The following is a 13,289-nucleotide window of genomic DNA, read 5'->3' on the forward strand; positions in this document are numbered from 1 at the left end:
TTTTGATAAATAAATTTTCACGTATCTATCTAAAAGGAATAACATTAAATATATTGAAGTTTTTAGATAAAATTTTATGGTTGAACACAAAAGATACTCTGTGATAAAGCTTGACATCTAAAGTAGACTAGTTTTTTTTTTTTAGTTCAAAGTATAGTTGATTTAAAATGTTGCATTTAGCTTTTCTTTTTTTTATAGTGACATTTTTAAGGTGTTCCACATATTAGGTATGTAATGTTTTCTTTAATAGGATTGAAATGTTGTCTTTGTTGGTTTTTATCATTATTATTATTACAGATGCTTCTATCAGACTTTTCCCATCACCATATTGAAATGGCATGTACCCTACTGGAAACATGTGGAAGATTTCTTTTCAGATCTCCAGAATCTCACCTGAGGACCAGTGTACTTTTGGTAAGGGCTTGAGGATACTAGCAAGAGCTTGAAGTTCTTGATTTACTCCAGGGGTTAAAAGTTTTGATTAGTGCCTGTTACCTTGCTCAACCATTTAAACATTTTTACCTAAACAAGAACTCCAGCCATTCCTGAAGAGCTATAGGAAATTTTCTCATTTGGCTGTCTCAGAGAAGGCGATGGCACCCCACTCCAGTACCCTTGCCTGGAAAATCCCATGGATGGAGGAGCCTGGTGGGCTGCAGTCCATGGGGTTGCTAAGAGTCAGACATGACTGAGCGAGTTCACTTTCACTTTTCACTTTCATGCATTGGAGGAGGAAATGGCAACCCACTCCAGTGTTCTTGCCTGGAGAATCCCAGGGACGGGGGAGCCTGGTGGGCTGCCGTCTCTGGGGTTTCGCAGAGTCAGACACGACTGAAGTGACTAAGCAGCAGGCATTCACTTGGAGCCTTCACAGGGGAGACAGTGTGGTGGGGGAGAGGTATCAGAATTAGTGTCAAAGAGAGCACTGAGTTAGGAATCCCTGGACATAGACTGTCATTGCATCGGTGTTGGTTTTATAGAAGTGCTGATTGTGTCTTTTTCTCTACGTGTGTTATTTTTTTAGAATCTAGTTATAAGCTTGATTACTTCTCTGACAATGGTATTTAAAATGGAAAAACATAGTAATTTATTTCTAGTAGACAGAAATATTAATGTGACAAGCATTAACATTTTGTCTAGTAGACAAAAATATTAATGTGAAATCATATGGAGTTGATTTCCACATTCTTTTTAGGCTTATTCAAATGAATAATAATCATTCCAAGTTAAAATTTTTATTTTAACATAGGAAAAACTCTTCCTCCTCTTTGGCTCAAGCTCATATGGCTAAATGAGACACTACATATTATAATGTAATAGAGATGCCAAGAAAGATTAGCTTTTAAAAGTGACTATATTTTGTTTGTAATACTGAACTGTCTATGTTTACTGTTTGCTGGCGAAAGTTTACTAGTCATGGTATGGATGCTTATCCCATTGCTGCAAACCAAAGTCCTTGCTTGACTGGCTTTCGTGGCTCAGTGTATCTTCCCCTGTCTTGTAACAAGAGCAGCCAGCCTTATCATTGATTGTGTTGCTTTCTGGATAAGAGCCTTATTTATCATATAACATTTTGGGGGCTCCTCCTGTATGTCAGGCACTGAACTTCAGGGATGATGTTCTTGCTGATTGGGTGGGATTAGTACAAAGAACAAACATAGTTGGCATTAAAGTGGTCCCTATCTAGTGCTAATTCCAGTGTAGCATTCTACATGTTTTAACAGGGAAAGGTGTGCAGAGGATCTTATGCACTTATAGAGGGAGTACTTTAAGCTAGACTTAATGAGTCAGAAAGGATCTTCCCTAATAGATGCTTGGTATTCGTTGAGTGCAGACTCTTCTGTCAAACCCTTGGGATATAAAAGTGAAAAAGATGCTCCCTGGCCTCAGGGAATTTATAGTCTTATAACTCAGATGAGTAATTAGACAATTGGAATACACAGAGGGGGAATGTGATCTAATACTGTGGGTCAGCCTAGGGTAATATGTGTCTATATAGGAGAGGTGCTTCATCTAGTCTTGGTATGTCAAGAAACGTTTCCTGAAAAAATAGTATTTATTTTAGAGACTAACCTGAACCTCAAAGGCAGAGAAGAGAGACACACTGAATTAAGTGGCTGCAGATAAGACTGGAGAGGTAGACACAGCCTAGATTATAAAAAGCGCCCTGAGTCTGAGTGCTGTGCTAAGAAACTGATACCCCCTCCCCCCTGATGGTAGTGAGTAGCTACTGAAGGATGGTAAGCAGGTAGGATAGGTATGATCAGATTTAATTTTTTAGAAAGATCAGTATAGAGATAATTGAGGTGGCTGAGGCTGGAGGTAGACAGAACAGTGAAATGGCTGTTTTCAGATCTTACAGAGGAAAAAAAGAAATGGTAAGGGTGGGAAGATGAGGAATGATAACTGGCTGTATGAAGAATTTTACGAGGTAGAACTGGTGAGACGTGATGAGACAATGAGAAAGAGAAAGTGCCCTAAGGTAAGACCCCAGATTCCATCTTGACCATCCCAGCAGATGATGATGCCAGTCACAGAGATGAGAAAATAGAAGAAAGGAAGAGAGGGTGAGTTTGGTTTGAAATACACCAGTGCTTATCAGTTCAGTTCACTCGCTCACTCATGTCCGATTCTTTGCGAACCCATGGACTGCAGCACGCCAGGCTTCCCTGTCCATCACCAACTCCCAGAGCTTGCTCAAACCTATGTCCATCGAGTCAATGATGCCATCCAGCCATCTCATCCTCTCTCGTCCCCTTCTCCTTATGCCTTCAATCTTTCCCAGCATCAGGGTCTTTTCCAATGAGTCAGTTCTTTGCATCAGGTGGCCAAAGTATTGGAGTTTCAGCTTCAGCATCAGTCCTTCCAGTGAATATTCAGGACTGATTTCCCTCAGGATGTTTTGATCTCATTGTAGTCCAAGGGACTCTTCAAGAGTCTTCTCCAACACCATAGTTCAAAAGCATCAATTCTTTGGTGCTCAGCTTTTCTTATAGTCCAACTCTCACATCCATACATGACTACTGGAAAACCATAGCTTTGACTAGACAGACTTTTGTTGGCAAGGTAGTGTCTCTGCTTTTTATATGCAGTCTAGATTGATTGTAACTTTTCTTCCAAGGAGCAAGAGTCTTTTAATTTCATGGCTGTGGTCACCATCTGCAGTGATTTTGGAGCCCAAGAAAATAAAGTCTGTCACTGTTTCAATTGTTTCCCCATCTATTTGCCATGAAATGATGAGACTGGATGCCATGATCTTCGTTTTTTGACTGTTTAGTTTAAGCCAGCTTTTTCATGCTTCTCTTTCGCTTTCATCAAGAGGCTCTTTAGTTTCTCTCTGCTTTCTGCCATACGGCTGGTATCATCTGCATATCTGAGGTTATTGGTATTTCTCCTGGCGATCTTGATTCCAGCTTGTGTTTCATTGAGCCCAGCATTTCACATGATATACTCTGCATATAAGGTAAATAAGCAGGGTGACAATATACAGCCTTGACATACTCCTTTCCCAGTTTGGAACCATTCTGTTGTTCCATGTTTGGTTCTAACAGTTGCTTCTTGACCTGCATACAGATTTCTCAGGAGGCAGGTAAGGTCGTCTGGTATTCCCATCTCTTGAAGAATTTTCCACAGTTTATTGTGATCCACACAGTCAGAGGCTTTGGCATCATCAGTAGAGCAGAAGTAGATGTTTTTCTGGAATTCTCTTGCTTTTTTGATGATCCAGTGGATGTTGGCAATTAGATCTCTGGTTCCTCTGCCTTTTCTAAAACCAGCTTGAACATCTGGAAGTTCATGGTTCATGTACTGTTGAAGCCTGACTTGGAGAATTTTGAGCATTACTTTACCAGCATGTGAGATGAGTGCAATTGTGCAGTAGTTTGAACATTCTTTGGCATTGCCCTTCTTTGGGATTGGAATGAAAACTGACCTTTTCCAGTCCTGTGGCCACTGCTGAGTTTTCCAAATTTGCTGGCATATTGAATGCAGCACTTTCACAGCATCATCATTTAGGATATGAAATAGCTCAACTGGAATTCCATCACCTCCACTAGCCTTGTTTGTAGTGATGCTTCCTAAGGCCCACTTGACTTCACATTCCAGGATGTCTGACTCTAGGTGAGTGATCACACCATCGTGATTATCTGGGTCATGAAGATCTTTTTTGTATTGTTGTTCTGTGTATTCTTACCACCTCTTCTTAGTATCTTCTGCTTCTATTAGGTCCATACCATTTCTGTCCTTTATTGCGCCCATCTTTGCATGAAATGGTACCTTGGTGTCTCTAATTTTCTTGACGAGATCTCTAGTCTTTCCCATTGTGTTGTTTTCCTCTATTTCTTTGCACTGATCACTGAGGAAGGCTTTCTTATCTCTCCGTCCTATTCTTTGGAACTCTGCATTCAAATGGGTATATCTATCCTTTTCTCCTTTGCCTTTAGCTTCTCTTCTTTTCTCAGCTATTTTTAAGGTCTCCTCAGACAACCATTTTGCCTTATTGCATTTCTTTTTCCTGAGGATGGCCTTGATCACTGCCTCCTGTACAGTGTCATGAACCTCCATCCATAGTTCTTCAGGCACTCTGCCTATCAGACAGATCTATACCCTTGAATCCATTTGTCACTTCCACTGTATCTAAATCAAAGGGATTTGATTTAGGTCATACCTGAATGGTCTAGTGGTTTACCCTACTTTATTCAATTTAAGTCTGAATTTGCCAATAAAGCGTTCATGATCTGAGCCACAGTCAGCTCCCAATCTTGTTTTTCATGACTACATAGAGCTTTTCCATCTTTGGTTGCAAAGAATATAATCCGTCTGATTTCAGTATTGACCACCTGGTGATGTCCATGTGTAGAGTCGTCTCTTGTGTTGTTAGAAGAGGATGTTTGCTATGACCATTGCGATCTCTTGGCAGAACTGTTAGCCTTTGCCCTGCTTCATTTTGTACTCCTCAAGGCCAAATTTGCCCTTGAGTATTGCATGACTCTTGACTTCCTACTTTTTCATTCCAGTCCCCTGTGATGAAAATGACACCTTTTATGGATGTTAATTCTAGAAGGTCTTGTAGGTCTTCATAGAAGCATTCAGCTTCAGCTTCTTCAGCATTACTGGTTGGGGCATAGACTTGGATTACCGTGATATTGAATGCTTTGCCTTGGAAATGAACAGAGATCATTCTGTCATTTTTGAGATTGTACCCAAGTAGTGCATTTTAGATTCTCTTGTTGACTGTGAGGGCTACTCCATTTCTTCTAAGGGATTCTTGCCCACAGTAGTAGATACAATAGTCATCTGAATTAAATTCGCCCATTCCAGTCTATTTTAGTTCACTGATTTCCTAAAATGTTGATGTTCACTCTTGCCATCTCCTGTTTGACAACTTTTAATTTACCTTCTTTCATGGACCTATGATTCCAGGTTCCTATGCAGTCTCCTTATTCTTTCTGGAGCTCTTTCTCCACTCTTCTCCAGTAGCATATTAGGCACCTACTGGCCTGGGGATTTCATCTTTCAGTGTCATATCTTACTGCCTTTGCATACTGTCATGGGTTCTCAAGGCAAGAATAGTGAAGTGGTTTGCCATTCCCTTCTCCACTGGACCATGTTTTGTCAGAAGTCTCCACCATGACCTGTCTGTCTTGGGTGGCCCAACACGGCATGGCTTATAGTTTCATTGAGTTAGACAAGGCTGTGCTCCATGTGATCAGTTTGATTAGTTTTCTGTGATTGTGGTTTTCATTCTGTTCACCCTCTCATGGATAAGGATAAAACTGTATTTTCAGGGATCATTTCTATAATTTGTTACTAGAGAAGTTTCTCTGAACATGTAAAGCACCCAAATGCTTGTGGGATGATATAAAAAATATATTTATTTGGGAACACATATAACCTTTTAACTGGTTGGCATTTAAAATTATTCTTGACTGATGTTAAAAGTAGTTTGGTGTGTGTGTTAGGTAAAGTGGTTCTGAATAACAGAACAGTAGTCTGGATTACAGGTTGAAGCTTGTGTTGATTTAAAACTGGGTTATGGGGAGGGATGTAGGAGGGTTCAGGATGGGGAACACTCATGGCGGATTCAAGTCAATGTATGGCAAAACCAATACAATATTGTAAAGTAAAATAATTAATTAAAAAAAACAAAACTAAAAATAGAGCTACCATATGATCTTAGAATCCCACACCAGGGCATATATCCAGAGAAAATGATAATTTGGAAAGATACATGCACCCTAGTGTTCATAACAGCACTATTTACAATAGCCAAGACTGAGAAGCAGCCTAAATGTCCATCGACAAATGAATGGATGAAGAAGATGTGTATATATATATACACACACACACATACACAATGGAATATTTCTCAGCCCCCCCCCAAAAAAATGACATAATGCCACTTGCAACATTATGGCATTATCATAGAGATTATCATTAAGTGAAGTCAGAGAAAGACAAATATCATATGATATCACTATATGGAGTCCAAAATATGTCACAAATGAACTTATTTGTGAAACAGCTTCATATATACACATAAGAACAAGTATATGTATAACTGAATCAATTTCCTATACACTTAAAACTAACACAACATTGTAAATTAATGATATCTCAATTTTTAAAAGTTAAAAAAAATAAAACCATACAAAAGAGAAAAAAAAAACTAGGTTATGTATGTACAAATGATAAGTGATGCATTCCTTTTGTTTTGTCTAAAGAACCTAAAAGGAGTGGTCATTATCTCTAGCCCTATTCATCAGGGAATTGTTCTGTCTGGAGGAGCCAGCATTAAATAAGCATTCACAGATTGTAGAATAGATGTCAGGAGAGGAGCTAGGCTACAACTCATATACTTTAGCAGATTCATAGACAAGCGAAACAGTTGTGAACCTTGGTATACCCATAATTGAACTTAAGAGCAAACTTCTCCCAAGTATGTGATGGCTTTACATGTATAGAAACACGGACCATGGGAAAGATTTGAATGTTTTTTAAAAAAAATTCATTTATTAATTTGTGTATTAGTAAACGTTAATTGCACACCTCCCACATGCTAGGTCGGGCACTGATTAGGTGATGAGTTTATGAACCTGCTGCAACCCCTGCCCTTCCTGAACTTGTAAGACAGTTCTTTAGAAAGACACAACTATCTTTCTAAAATGTGACATCTTGCCTCCATCTGCCACCCGCCGCCACCCTAGTCCAGACACCTTCTTAAAGCTCATTGTGCTTCCCTCTACATGCTTCAAACTCCTGTTGCTACCAACTTCTGCAGAGTCTGGTCTCCCTGAACCCCTCCCCACTTGGAGCTGATCTTGTGCCATTTTGTCCCGACACCATGCTGGCCTGCATTTAGTTCCTGTAGTGGATCCTTCTGTTTCCTCATTGCCTCTTGTCTGGCTGTTGCTTCTGCCTCAGCTCCTCTCAACCTTTGTCATCCTTCAGAGCACAAACTTCAATGTCACTTTCCCAGAGAGGCTGTCCCTAACCTATCCTGACTAAAGTGGGCTCTTGTTACTCTCATTACTTCTTTCGTAACACTAATCACAATTCGTATTTAAAAGGTTAGTTTATTTGTTGGCTTATTTGTTCTGTCTTCCTGCAGCAGATTCTTAGGCTTCACAAAGGTAGGAACCATGTCTCTCTTGTTCATTGGTGACTTCCAGCATAGTGCCAAGTTAAGTGCCAAGTAAAATGTTTGATGAATGGCTGAATAAACTCAGTAATTTTAATTCTTACTATAGTGGTGTTTTAAGAACTAGGAGTGCTGTTTTGAAGATCTTCAGCTGGTTCATCTGTGGTTCTCAACTGGCATGTGGTGGGTATAGGTGAAGCTTGCTGCAGAACATCCCACAGTGTACGGAGCAGTTCCCACTCCCACCAGACAAAGAACTTTCCAGTCCAAAATGTCAGTAGTTTAAGGCTTGAGAAGCCTGAAGTAGATGATGACTGACTGTTTTACTAACCTCCTTGAGCCGATGCTGAGGTCACTGGGCGAGTTGTAAGACATTGGAAGGCTTTTAGTTTTCTTGTCTGTAGAGATATGTCAGATTTACCTGGTACAACATTGGATGGCCCAAGCTCTATGAATAAAGTTATTCTCAGCTTTTGTCTCAGCCCTTAACTTCAGTCACTTATATATAAGCCTTGTTTTATGTAGAGTTCAGATAGTTTGGCCGAGTTATAAGTGAAGTTAAATTTGTAGCAAAGTTCTCTTGAGTATTTTATTGGAGAAAGCCTAAGACCAAGCAGTTATGGAGTAATTTGTTCTAAAAACATGACTAGTGATATAGCAGTTAGTATGCTTGTATACTCTTAGAAATATCTGGTAATAATTTTTTCCCTTTTCTAGCTCTTTATCTTGAAACCTTATCCCTGAAAGGGCACCTTTAGTTAGGAACAAAGAAACCTTATAAAGAAAGTATTTTGACTGATTTAAGCTTTATACATCTTAGGAACAAATGATGAGAAAGAAACAAGCGATGCATCTTGATGCAAGATATGTCACAATGGTGGAGAATGCATATTACTACTGCAACCCCCCTCCAGCTGAAAAAACAGTGAAAAAGAAACGTCCTCCTCTCCAGGAATATGTCCGGAAGCTCTTGTACAAAGATCTCTCCAAGGTTACCACCGAGAAGGTAAATTTTAATGAAATAGAACAGTAGTCAACCTGAGATTTGTGGTAGTGCTGAGCTTGTATATTAATAACATTCAACCACATTAATTCTTTTTCATCCTAATGATAATTGTACTGATGCAGTTCACTTTCTTTGTAGCCCGCACCAAATTGTTCTAGGTCAAGGACAAAATATATTTCAGTTTTCCTAAATTAACTCAGTTTATCAATTGCTTCAGTGCCCCACAAAGTATAGATAAGAAATGTAAGTAATTTTCAATATTCAAATCTGTAAATGGAGAAATTGAAGCAGAGCTATTAAAGTCTCGGCAGTACAGTGATTGATTCCATGTAAGTCATCACTAGAGGGAATTTATGTGATGATACTTAGTTTATGGGACATATGTTTTGTTTTCCTTTTTAACCTAATTAAAATGGTAATTCTCTTCGTATTTACTGTTGATGCTGTGTATATTTGAAACTATTACTTAGTCTCTGACACTCTAGTGAATTTACCTTTAAATGTTTTGCTTCAGTACCAGTGTTCTTAACCTTTAGTAGGTTTTTGGAAGCCCATGATCCTCTGACATTTAATGATTTTAAATCTCTGGACCTGACTGTATTTTTCTGGAAGAGGGTCTATAGCTTTCTTTAGATTCTCAGCAGGGGTCGATTTCCAGAAGAAATTAAGAACCACTGACCTATTAGCTTAATTATTATAGTTACCTCATTGGAACCTTCACTTCTAAGAAAGACATGTTAAATAAACATTTCTTGGTCAGCTCAACAAGTTGAAACAACATGGTATGGGACTTTTTTCTTTTCAGAAAAAAAAAACAAATTAAATTCTGGACAGAGGAAACCTATGGATAAGAGGCAGGGAATAATACATGTGTCATAAGTGGCTGGGGTAGAAGGTGGTGAGGAATGATAGTGCAACTTTAAACATCAAAACCACCTTCAGGGAGCCAGAGACAGTAGTTGTTTAAAAAAATAGGACTTGAAAGGAGCTTTAGAATTGGCTAAAAGTTTGAAAAGTGTGGAATGTTTATGTATTTGAGATGACATGAACGCTTCCATCGAAGCCAATACAAGAACATACTTAGTGCTTGAAAGATGGATTGTGGGTATAGAATAGAGGTAAAAGGACTACTTTACAAGCTGCCAACAGTATCTATTTTCTTTCAGAATAAATGTGGAAAGAACTAGATGACAAGTAGAGCTCTGCTGATTATCTCATTACCAGTAGAGCTTTTTTTAATAGCTAACTTCTGTGGGGTGCTTATAATGTGCCAGGCATGTTCCTGTGTACTTTTCACACTTTAACTTGTCTAACCCTTAGAGCAGACTTACGGCCTAAGTGCCTGTTATCCCCACTTTACATGCAAGGAAACTCTGTCAGTCTTGATGTTGTGTCCCCATCTTACTACTTAAGTGGTCTTTTAACCAACTGGTCTTTAGTTTATTTCCTTATTGGACATTTTTCATTTATATAAAGAAGTGTCTGAGATTATTTACATCAAATGATGCACAAAAGAAAACGTTATTTTTGTTAAGTCTTGGGTATTTCTTTCAGTGACCTGAGTATGAGTGTATACTGTTAGCTTGATTGAAACCCTGGAAACTCTAGGAAATTTGAGGATATTATGAAAGATAAAGGGGAAATGTGAATATATTTTGCCAATAATTAGAAAAATCTTATTTTTCCTATCTCTAAAATGAAGAGGCTGATAGAGAATCTCTATAAAGTATTTTCCATTTCAAAAGTTCTGTGACTGTACCGTCATAATAAAATATCTGTATTATTGGATATGTTGGGCTACTTTGTGATTATATTAGTAATTTAAATAAAATTCTCTTCCTTTAAAGGTTTTGAGACAGATGAGAAAGTTGCCTTGGCAGGATCAGGAAGTGAAAGACTATGTGATTTGTTGTATGATAAACATCTGGAACGTGAAATACAACAGCATTCACTGTGTAGCCAACCTCTTAGCAGGACTAGTGCTCTACCAGGAAGATGTTGGCATCCATGTTGTGGATGGAGTTTTAGAAGATATTCGATTAGGAATGGAGGTAACAAAGACTTGCACCAAATTGAAATCTGTGGACAATTCAGACAGCTTTTAAGTCCTATTATTGAAAAATAAGGATTTGAAAACCTTTCTTTCCCCATATGGTGTCATTTACTGTTACTCTTTTGGAAATAGTGATTTCTTAATAAACCCTACTTGTGTCAGATTTTCTAGTTTCCTCTCAGGCTAATGCTAGAATATTTTTTACCTCTTTTTCTCAATCCAGTTAAGGTTATTTTAGAAGAATATAGTAAATTTTTATTCTTTCTAGGTCACACTTGGAGTTCATGTTATAGGAACTCATAAATTTATTGATTAGGAGAATTGATACTCGATAAGAATTTCTGTAAGCAGCTTGTTCTATAAGCTTGTTTCCTTAAAATTCATGGATTACAGAGAAAATAAGTTACAGAGGGCTGATAGGGAGAATTACGTTTTAACTTTTTTCATAAACTATTAATTAATTTAACAATTTAGTTTTAAATTTAATATTTAACATGTTCTATTTACTAAAACATTTTAAAGATAGACATTTTCTGCAGGGATAAAAAAGGATACCTATTATTGGAAAAGAAGAAAAGAACCCATTAGTTTTTCTCTGTTCAGTGAGTGATGTTTTCAAGTGACAGAGATGATTTTTAGCTCTTCTCAAACACATTTCTGTTCATTAATGGAAATCTGCTTTTTTTTTTTCTTCCCGCTTTAGGTTAATCAACCTAAATTTAATCAGAGACGTATCAGCAGTGCCAAGTTCTTAGGGGAACTTTATAATTACAGAATGGTGGAATCGGCCGTTATTTTTAGAACTCTTTATTCTTTTACTTCATTTGGTGTTAACTCTGATGGCTCTCCAAGTTCACTGGACCCTCCTGAGCACCTTTTCAGGATTAGACTGGTGTGCACTATTTTGGATACCTGTGGCCAGTACTTTGACAGAGGTTCCAGTAAACGAAAACTCGATTGCTTCCTTGTGTATTTTCAGGTATACAAATTAAAATATGCAGTTGGCCATCATATAATGCATTGCTTGTGTTACAAAAATATTAAAGCAGTGGAAATTCCCTGGTGATTCAGTGGTTAGGACTCTGCACTTTCACTGCGGAAGACCCAGATTCAATATCTGGTTGGGGAACTAAGATCCTGCAAGCCACACAGTGTAGCCCCCATCCCCCCAACCCCCCCCCCCAAAAAAAATCAAGGAAAAAACCATTAGAGAAGAATGCTGTAGCATTCATATATTATGTATAAGATATATTCATAGATTAGATTTATTCTTGTAAGGCTGCTTAGCTTTGGATATCTTAAATATATGATGTGTTCTATCATAAACATTCTGATTGCATTTTAAGTTTTGTGATTAATCATTACTTTGAGAAATTATTTTGGTACAGTTTATAAATTTGGTATAGTACGGGTTATTTTTTATTTGGTACAGAAAATCCAAAGTGTAATGTTTTTACATTTGATAATATTCTCACTCTTCTGTGTTCTGGTTTTATATCTAAAATTAATCTTCTAAAGTTTTTTTAAAGAGGAAAAAAAATCCCATCATTAACACTACAAGAAATATTTATTCATTCTTTGTTAAACTCTTGGATTGTGCTTTCCACGTCTTAAGTTATTTATGTTAACTTGTGATTTAGAGCAAATACAATGTAAGTTAAATCAGATAAAAATACAGAGACATTTCTACAACTTCTTTGCAGTTTGTGTTCCAAAAGTTAGCTTGTAGGTTGGTTGTTTGGAATCCAGTCACTATTTCCCATTAAATGCAATGTTAAGTGCTGTTAGAGGGGCTAGCTCCTTATTGAGTTCTTCATATGTTACTGAAATAAAGTACCAGTGGTAGCATTCAGTTCTGTTTGATCATTCTTTTCTGTATAATCTGTTGTTAGAGTTGTTTTCATTTATCCATTGATGAAGAAAATAAATTTAAAACTACAACTTGAAGAATCAAAAATACACCCAAATAGTAGCTGGGGTTAGGTGGGAGTAACTACTCTTTGGGGAAGAGCTGTTTTTTAACTTTCTTCTACCACTGTACCTTTGCATTAAAGGATAACTTGTTATCCCCTTATTTTCTGAATTGATGAGCCAGCAATGGGGAGGTGGTGTTGCAGATTTGTGACTCAGATTCCTTGTTGCATGGAAGGAATGCCTTAAGTTGGAGACAGCCTGTATTGTAAACAAATTTTGCCGCAGAATGTCAGCTGTCACTGTCAGTGTCCGAAAGCAGGGCTCCTTTGAGAAGAGTATCCTTCTTTGCACTCACTCTGACATCACTGAGAAAAAAGAGCCACTCAGAAATATTCAGAAGTAGAAAGAGACAAAAGTATTCTCCACATGGTTAACAGCAGGACTGTGTGGCAAGGATATACTTAGAGCATGGAAGTAAGAAGTAGGTGAGGCCTGGGAGAGGTGGTCAGTGTATGCTACCTGTAATAGTGTCCAGTTATGTACTGGAAATCAGATAGAAAGATCCCCTGCAGCAGTGGTTCTAAACTTAAGTGTGCACACACATTGCCTGGGGATATTTTTACAATGCCCACACTGTGATTCAGCTGGCCTAGGATGGAGGAGTTCTAAGATTCCAT

General features: G+C 37.9%; 1 protein-coding gene and 1 pseudogene across 3 annotated transcripts in view; both read left to right on the plus strand.

Annotated features, from left to right (window-relative positions):
• UPF2 (UPF2 regulator of nonsense mediated mRNA decay) overlaps positions 1-13,289 on the plus strand; it is a 95,725-nt gene that overhangs the window by 51,335 nt on the left and 31,101 nt on the right. For all 3 annotated transcript variants that reach the window (XM_059892813.1, XM_059892814.1, XM_003586747.5), the window contains exons 11-14: positions 298-414; positions 8,460-8,645; positions 10,493-10,696; positions 11,402-11,677. In XM_059892813.1, coding sequence (XP_059748796.1) covers positions 298-414; positions 8,460-8,645; positions 10,493-10,696; positions 11,402-11,677 — 783 coding nt within the window. The remainder of the gene's footprint in view (positions 1-297; positions 415-8,459; positions 8,646-10,492; positions 10,697-11,401; positions 11,678-13,289) is intronic.
• LOC112449407 (uncharacterized) lies at positions 5,771-5,885 on the plus strand (annotated as a pseudogene).

Source organism: Bos taurus, chromosome 13, assembly GCF_002263795.3.
Source record: "Bos taurus isolate L1 Dominette 01449 registration number 42190680 breed Hereford chromosome 13, ARS-UCD2.0, whole genome shotgun sequence".
In the NCBI taxonomy this organism is placed as follows: Eukaryota; Metazoa; Chordata; class Mammalia; order Artiodactyla; family Bovidae; genus Bos; species Bos taurus.